The 7938-nt window shown below is 47.9% G+C and overlaps 1 protein-coding gene across 1 annotated transcript in view; it reads right to left on the bottom strand.

Annotated features, from left to right (window-relative positions):
- Ptpn9 (protein tyrosine phosphatase, non-receptor type 9) overlaps positions 1-3785 on the bottom strand; it is a 78286-nt gene extending 74501 nt beyond the window's left edge. The window contains exon 1 of the mRNA XM_004628717.3: positions 3554-3785. Coding sequence (XP_004628774.1) covers positions 3554-3616 — 63 coding nt within the window. The 5' untranslated portion in view covers positions 3617-3785. The remainder of the gene's footprint in view (positions 1-3553) is intronic.
- Positions 3786-7938: the final 4153 nt, after the last annotated feature.

The raw sequence follows: 7938 nt of genomic DNA, 5'->3' as shown, positions 1-7938 counted from the left end.
AAAAAAAAAAAAAAAAAAAAAAAAAAAAGAAGAAGAAGAAGAAGCATTATCAAAATCAAATACATTTATCAAAACAATGCTAAACCCCACAAAATTAGGTGTCATATATCCACTGAGGCATCTAAGTAAGTTGCCCGACTGCTTATTAGAGAAAATACTGGCAGAGGATAAAGAGTGACCTCGACCTGGATGGAAATCCAGGTTTCATCACTCACTAGCCATGTGCCCTTAGGCAATTTCTTTCTCTGGTCTGAATTTTCTTGTTTCCGAAAAGAGTATTTAATTCCAATTGTGGGAGGATTAAGTGTATGTGAAATGCCTGGTACAGGGCCTGACTCATAGCAGGAGCTTGGGAAACTATCTCTGTTACTGGTAATACTCCCTTGTTATTCATGTAAACTCCTTATAGACAAATTATATTTTTTTCTTATTCATATTTTTTTCTTATATTCCCACTGTAGACTCTAAGTATTGAAGAACAAAAAAAAACAAAAAAAAAAAAAAAAAAAAATAAATATAAAAAAAAAGATAGCAAAGTTACAGATGAAGACTTGTACCAATTCAACAGAAGCTTAGATAGGAAACGGTTGTGGACTTGTGAGTGTGCATGTGTGCATTTGCAGTACTGGGCATTGAACCCAAGGCCCTCACAATGAGTTACATTCCCAGGCCTTTATTATTTTAACTTTGCAGCAGGGTCTTGCTAAGCAGCTAAGTTCTGGAGGCTGAGATGACATGCATGTGATACCATACCAGCTAACAATGTCCTTATTTTTATAAGCCATTCTCAGAGGAGACGCTGCTGCTGCATACAGATCAGAACTCCCCTTCACTCAATCCACAAGTACCTCTGAATATCTGCTCAGTGCCGGTCTTGCCAGGCAACATGCATACAAGAGTGACAAAACCAGGCTGGGGGGACAGCTTGGCAGTCTAAGCACCTGCCTGGCAAGCGCAAGGACCTGAATTCAAACCCTGGTACTGCATGCCATGCCAGCCATGGAACCCCAGGCTTGCCATGCCAGCCACCGAAATCGGGCATGGTGGTGCACGCCTGTAATCCCACCACTGGGGTGGCTTTGGAGAATCACAAATCTGAGCTGCATAGCAAGACCCTGTACCAAATAAATGAAAGGTTTTTTTAAAAAAAAAATTAAGAAAAAATAAAAAATAAAAAATAAAAAAAATAAAAAAAATTAAGAGTGACAAAAGTAAAAAGATCCAGTCCTCCTGGGGCTTGCAGTCATGAAATCATACAGATAAGGACAAACTCGTGATAAATTACAGAAGGACAGGTAAATGACAGCCAGCAAGAAGGGCCTAACCTAAATGAGGAGCTCAAGACAGGGCTTCTGCACAGACCAGAGAACCAGGAGCTGAAGCAGGAAGAGGGAACCCACAAGGAGAAGAGAACCCAGCTCACACAACTTCCCTGCTACAGCAAGAAACAGCAAGACTGCAGGACGACAGGCCAGTGTGTCTACAGCAGAGATGAAGGGGACACAGCAGGGTTGCAGGCTGCACAGATCCTAGGAGGGGCTGAAGTAGCTAAGTGGCAGAGTGCTTGTCCAGCTCCATGAAGCCAACCTGGATTCAGCCCCAGCACACCAAGGCCAAAAGCACAGGAGGGTTTCATGAAGGCTCATTCTGGATGAGGCAGGCCAATGAGAAGGGGCAATCAGATCTGCAATGAGACTTCAGCTTATGGAGTACATATAGCTCACGTAGGAAGCAGAACTCCTGTGAGAATATGAACAGTGCTTTGGATTAGCAGGAAGGGGTGGCAATGGTGGAAGGAAGCTGATAAATCCAAGAGACACTCAGAAAACTCTTAAGGATATACCATCAGCAGCATCTCTGATTGGCAGGCTAAAGAAAAGCATGCACCATACAGGAGTGGATCTATTCCAGAAACATCTTTAAGGCAGTTCATATGCTCCAGAAAGGGAGGGCCTCAATGTACTTATGCTTTCCCTTGAAAATGTGTTAATTTGGTGCAGTCCCGTTTGCTTATGAAATACGGCTCAAAAAGACTTTTTTACATTTCCAAATAAGACTCTCAAAAGAACAAAACTTTTCCAATATTGAGATATTTTAAAGGCTCCACTATAACGTTTGAAATCAACTCCCATAAGCCTAAAACTAGTTTGAGCAATGGGACAGCATTAGGGAACAAATGTGTCATTTCCCATGACAACTCCTATGATAAGACTGATGTGAATTTGCTGCTGGTTAAATATTTCAAAGAAATTTTAGTAGTTACGAAAATGCTTATGCAATATTAAGCTATTAAAATATGAGAGTACCAGGTATTTCCATAATTAGAACAATGCTGCTTTTATGGCTGTATTATAACACTTTGAAATGCCTGTAGAAATTCTGGCATTTTGTAGGAAAAAAATGCAATTACGAAAACACTCAATGCTTTAACATTTACTTTCTGCAATTTAATTTTGTTATTTGCCACCTAATGCCATTTTTATAGAAGACTGATATCAGCCTTAGGTCTTTTTTGTTTTATTGTTTTTTGTGATGGTCTCGGCTATGTAGTTCTGGCTGGCTTTGAGCTCACTATGCAGCCCAGGCTGGCCTTGAATTTGCCAGGATCTTCCTGCTTCAGCCCACCCAAGCGCTGGGATTACAGGCACCATGTCACACGTAGGTCTTAGAAACTTGAAATATGACCCGAGAAAAAAAAGATTTAAGAAATCTTTAAAGTCAACCTAATACATTAACCTGAAGGATTTCTCCAATGCTGTAGCAGGATGCGCTCATGGGCCACTTGCTTGCAATAGAAGCTGACTAGCATTTTAATAACACCCACCTGGAAGGACCGGGACATTATTATTAGGGGTACAAAACTAAATTCTAAAATGTTCTTCCTATGTTGATTTTATCCCAAGGCATCAAAAGGCAAGACTGTGGTTTGAGGCCAAATGTGAAAAAAACGTCATCATCAAAAAGGACGACAACAGTCAAGGGCTTTTAAAAATCAGGTCTCAAATAAAAGCCAACAACTGGTATCAATCAGTTGGTGAAACCAGGGTGTCTGCAGTCGGGGACCGACCATACTGGCCAATGGTGCGCCCCAGGAACAAAGGCTGTGGGGCTCGAAATGAGCCACAGGCAGGGCTCACCTTCTGCTTTTTTCATGGATTTTATCTTATTTTTATTTGCTTATTTTTAGATGAGAATCAGACTACGTCTGCGTTTGCGCACAGCTCTAGCTGGACGTGGGCAAAGCCAGGAAGCACACAGCAGCGCCCTACGGTGTCCCCCGGGAGCGCCGGGTCCCCAGACTTATGAGAAGGTGGGGTGACCAGGCGCTGGCTTCTCCCTGACAGAGACCCAACGACCCAGGCACCGCATCCTCAGGGACAATAGGGTGCGGTGGGAGCTGAGGGGCTGGACGGGGTCTTGGCGTAGGGGTCGCCAGGATCCTCCGGGAATTGGGGGGGCACCTGAGGCACGGGGAGAATCCAGGCCCGCGCGCACGGGATGATCTGGGACCCGGAGACGGCCAGGCCGGGACATACCCGCAGGGGCCGCTTACCTGCTCCTCCTCCGGGCTCAGCTCTGGGGCCAGGCCGGGCCGGGGCTCGGCCACTGGCTCCATCCCGCCGCGGGCACTGCACCCGAGGGCGACAGCCCGCCCCTCAGCGACCCGCTGCGCGCGCGCGCATGTCCGCCCTTCCCGCCCGCCCGCGCTCCTCAAGCGCCGGGCCGGCCGCACCCGACCGCTGTGCCGCGGCTGTTCAGGCCCGGGCCGGACGCGGCCTGCGCTGCGCTGCCGCCGCGGGGGAGGGGAGCGGGGGGAGGGCCGGGGCGGTGCTGATGGGGCGTGGTTAAGCACGGAAGGGGCGGGACCGAGCGGGCACCCCCTCCCCCGCCGCTGCGCCGCGCCCATTGAGAAACCCACGGCTCATTCACAACCAGCCCGCGGTGTCTGGGCTTCGCCGCCAGGAGGAGACAGAGAGCCCAGGGGGCGGAGTAGAAAGGAGGGTGGCTCCGCGAAAGGGAGAAGGAAGAGAGTGTGAAGAGTAGGACAGAGGAGAGAAGGAGGAAGACAGAAGGACGAGGAGGGGAAGGAGAGGAGAGGGGGAGGGGAAGGAAAGAGAGCTGAGTCGGTGAGGCTGAACCTGGTGGAGGGGTTACACTGTTACTTACGAGGTGCCCCTGCCGCCACCCCCATTTCCATGTCCCCAGCAACCCGAAGGACCCTAACAGAGGCTGCCTAGAGATAGCAACCCTCTCTCTCCAGCTCTCTCCCTGCTGACTGTATTTAAATCCCTAAAAATTCCGATTTCGAATCTTACTTAGGAATCAAGGCGATTCTGAAAAACTTTATCACTCGGGCGCAGCAAAGAGCTCTGGGCTGGTGGGGGCGGGGAGACACCGTTGGAGTCGGCTTGGGGGTTGGGGACACAGGGAAGGCAGCACTGGATCTGTTTGCAGCATTCCAGACTGAAGATAAAATATTCCCAAAGGGACTCAAGGAGCGAGTGTCACGGCCAGTGCCACGAGCTAAAACCCTGCAGGGACCCAGAGAGATGCAAGGCACGGACGTTTAGACAATGGAGAGGATGGGCTCCACATGCCTATAATCCCGGCATGCTTGGAGGTCGAAGCAGGAGGATCCGAAAACTAAGGGCCCAGCTTGGACAATCTGGTGACTGTCTCAAATTTTTTTAAAAAAAGTGAAAAAGGGCCAGGGATGTAGTCCTGGTTACAATCTCCAGAATTTAGGGACCAAAATGCCACTGAGAAAAGGTGCTGTGGGTTCTGACGCTTCTCCTAGGAGTTGAGAGAAGGTCTCACTATGTATAGTCCAGGCTGGCCCCAAACTCAAGATCCTCCTGCCTCAGCCTCCTCAGTGCCTGGGTCACAGGTGTATACCACTATATCTGGCTCTGATTTTTTTCCAGGTATGGTCATGGTATGTTGCCCAAAGTAGTCTTGAAATCTTGGGCCCAAGAGGGCTCCCTTGTGGCTGGAACTTCACCCAAGCCCCGGCATCCAGCTCTTGCCTTTTTGAACTGGAAAGCTCTGGCCTTAAGGGCAACCCTTACATCACTGTAACAGTAGCTTCAGGCTGTCCTGTGTGTGAATCAGAGGAGAAACCTGTGTGTCCTGGTCAGCTTCTACCCCAGCTAGCTTAGTTTTTTCTTAGCACCACAAGGCTGGCTCTAGGTTGAGCTTATCAGATGTACTGAGCTCGCTTCAGTACTGCACCACTCTTGTGAAAATGGTAGTGTTGGGGCTGGAGAGATGGCTCAGTGGTCTAAAGCACCTATTTGGAACAGGCTTGGCAAAGCACGGGGACCGGGGTTCAATCCCCCAGCACCACATGCCAGCCAGCCCCGCCCCCTGGTGGGCTGAGCTGGCCACACACACTAAATAAATTAATTAATTTTTTTAAAAAAAGAAAGAAAATGGTAGTGTTTGTTTCTATGCCAGGCAGTGGGCTGTGGTCTCTCCATGTGCAAACACATGGCATGGTGTATCATGAAACTAGAAAAGGGAAGATTCAACAAGTGTACATCATTTGGATAAGGAAAAGGAATAAGTATTTAATTGTAAGTATAGAAGCTCTAGAAGAATGCACAAGGAAGGTAACAGTGGCTTTTAGGAGGCGAGGTGAGAGTGTAGGGAGAAGTGGAAGGGAGCCAGATATTGTACACACACTTGTAATCACAGCACTGGAAAATCTAGGCAGGAGGATCATGAGTTTGAGGCCTACATATTGAGAGTTTATCTCACCAAGGGTGGTGGGTTTACCTGGATGGACTTTCCACATTTCATTTACTTTTATTTTATTTTATTTTTTTTGGCGGAACCGGGGATTGAACTCAGGCCCTTGTGCTTGCCAGGGAAGCGCTTATCCCACTGAGCCATCTCCCCGGCCCCTCATTTTCTTTTTTTTTTTTTTTTTTAATTTATTTTATTTGTGTGTGTGTGTGTGTGTGTGTGTGTGGCCAGCTCAGCCCACCAGGGGGCGGGGCTGGCTGGCATGTGGTGCTGGGGGATTGAACCGCAGTCCCTGATGCTTTGCCAAGCTTGTTCTAAGTAGGTGCTTTAGACCACTGAGCCATCTCTCCAGCCCCATCAGAAGGATTTTTTTTTTATTTATTTGAGAGAGAGAGAGAGAGAGAGAGAGAGAGAGAGAGAGAGAGAGAGAGGGGTGTGTGTGTGCAGCTCAGCCCACCAGGGGGTGGGGCCGGTGGCATGTGGTGCTGGGGGATTGAACCGCAGTCCCTGATGCTTTGCCAAGCTTGTTCCAAGTAGGTGCTTTAGACCACTGAGCCATCTCGCCAGCCCCTCATTTACTTTTAATTAAAGTAGAATATACAGAGTGAAAATGTCAGTGTTAAGGTTGGTTGAATTTTCATAAACTGAACACAGTAATGCAACATCACATAAGTGAAGAAGCGGGCATTCCCAACCTGCCAAAGCACCACATCCCCTTCTAGGCCCTGCTGTACTGAAGCACAACTTCTGTCTTGCTCAAACAGCAGTTTTCTCTGTGTGTGTTGAAATTTTGGGGGGCTGGGGAGGTGGCTCAGTGGAATAAGCGCTCCCCTGGCAAGCATAAGGGCCTGAGTTTAATCCCCAATTCTGACCTGCCCCCCCAAAAAATCTGAAATTTTTCATGGGCATGTGTAAAATGATTTAGTAACTTATCAAATGCACTTTTTCTTCCTCAGATGAAGAAACAGTGGGGCTTGAGTAAAACAAGCTGGACAGCCAAGAGGATAGGGGTCTCTCCTTTAGATTTGTTTAGCTCAGTAACCTTGGGGAGTGAGTGACTTATCCGGATATACTCCTACAACTCATAAGTTACACTGAGCTAAAACTTGAACCCAGGTGCTCTAACTTGTAGTCCATGGATCACATTAAAAAAAAGAAAAAATGAAGAGGTTAAGCTTCCTAAGCAAGAGCCTGCAGCAATACTTTGGGAGACATAGCTGTGGGGGGCTGGTGGTGAGGCAGCTGTGTAGTGCACCGTTCTGCAGAATCAGGGCCACCAAGGTCTCAACAGGATGATGCTTGCTTGGGATGTGCATCACAGAGAATGCTGGCTGCTGGCTTCACTCCTCTGACTCTCAGGAGGCCTGAAGGCCAGAGACAGTGTCCTCGCCCATCTTCAGCAGGGATCTGGAGACCCAGCCAGGTGCTGCCACCCTACTCACTTAGCACCTACAGGCTGCACAGTGGTCTGTGATGGCAAGTGACAGAAGCAATATAATGACCACTACTCGGCAAAGAAGCCACTGCACACACATCCACTGGAGTAAGCTAACCTTTATCGTGTCTTGGGGCCAGCTCTCAAGGTGCACACCTACAAATCCAGGACTCAGGAGACTGAGGCAGGATCATCACTGAGAGTACAAGTCCAGCCTGGAGTACATAGTGAATTTAAGGCCAGCCTGAACTACATAGCAAGAGTATGCTCAAAAACAAAAAACAAACAAAAAACCCCAACAACAACAAAGCCAGGAGTGGTGGCGCATGCCTGGAATCCTAAGACTTGGGAGGCTGAGACAGGAGGATTGTTCCAAGTTCAATGCCAGCCTGAGCTAAATAAGTTAGTTCAATAACAACAAAAAAAGTGTTCAAGGCCAGTCTAGACCATATAGTGAGACTGCCTAAACACTCCCCCCCAAAAATAATTAAAATTTAACATTTAGAAGAGATGAAGAGCCAGGGATATGGCTCATTGGTGGAGCTCTTACCTTGCACACACAGGCCCTGGGTTCAATCACTAGCACTAAATAAATAAGATGGGGAATATAGCCTAGAATGCTTGTTGAGCATGCACGAGGCCCTGGGTACAATCCCCAGTACTGGCCCCAAAGGGAGGACACTGCAAATATTACATGTGTTCAGTCCAACTTGTTGAAAAACAAGAATAGAACACGGTAGGTCGATGGTGATTGT

The sequence above is a fragment of the Octodon degus genome, unplaced genomic scaffold (genome assembly GCF_000260255.1).
Source record: "Octodon degus isolate 3935 unplaced genomic scaffold, OctDeg1.0 scaffold00026, whole genome shotgun sequence".
NCBI lineage: Eukaryota > Metazoa > Chordata > Mammalia > Rodentia > Octodontidae > Octodon > Octodon degus.
Note: the sequence above shows the minus strand (reverse complement) of the source record. Positions and strands in the feature narration are given on the sequence as shown.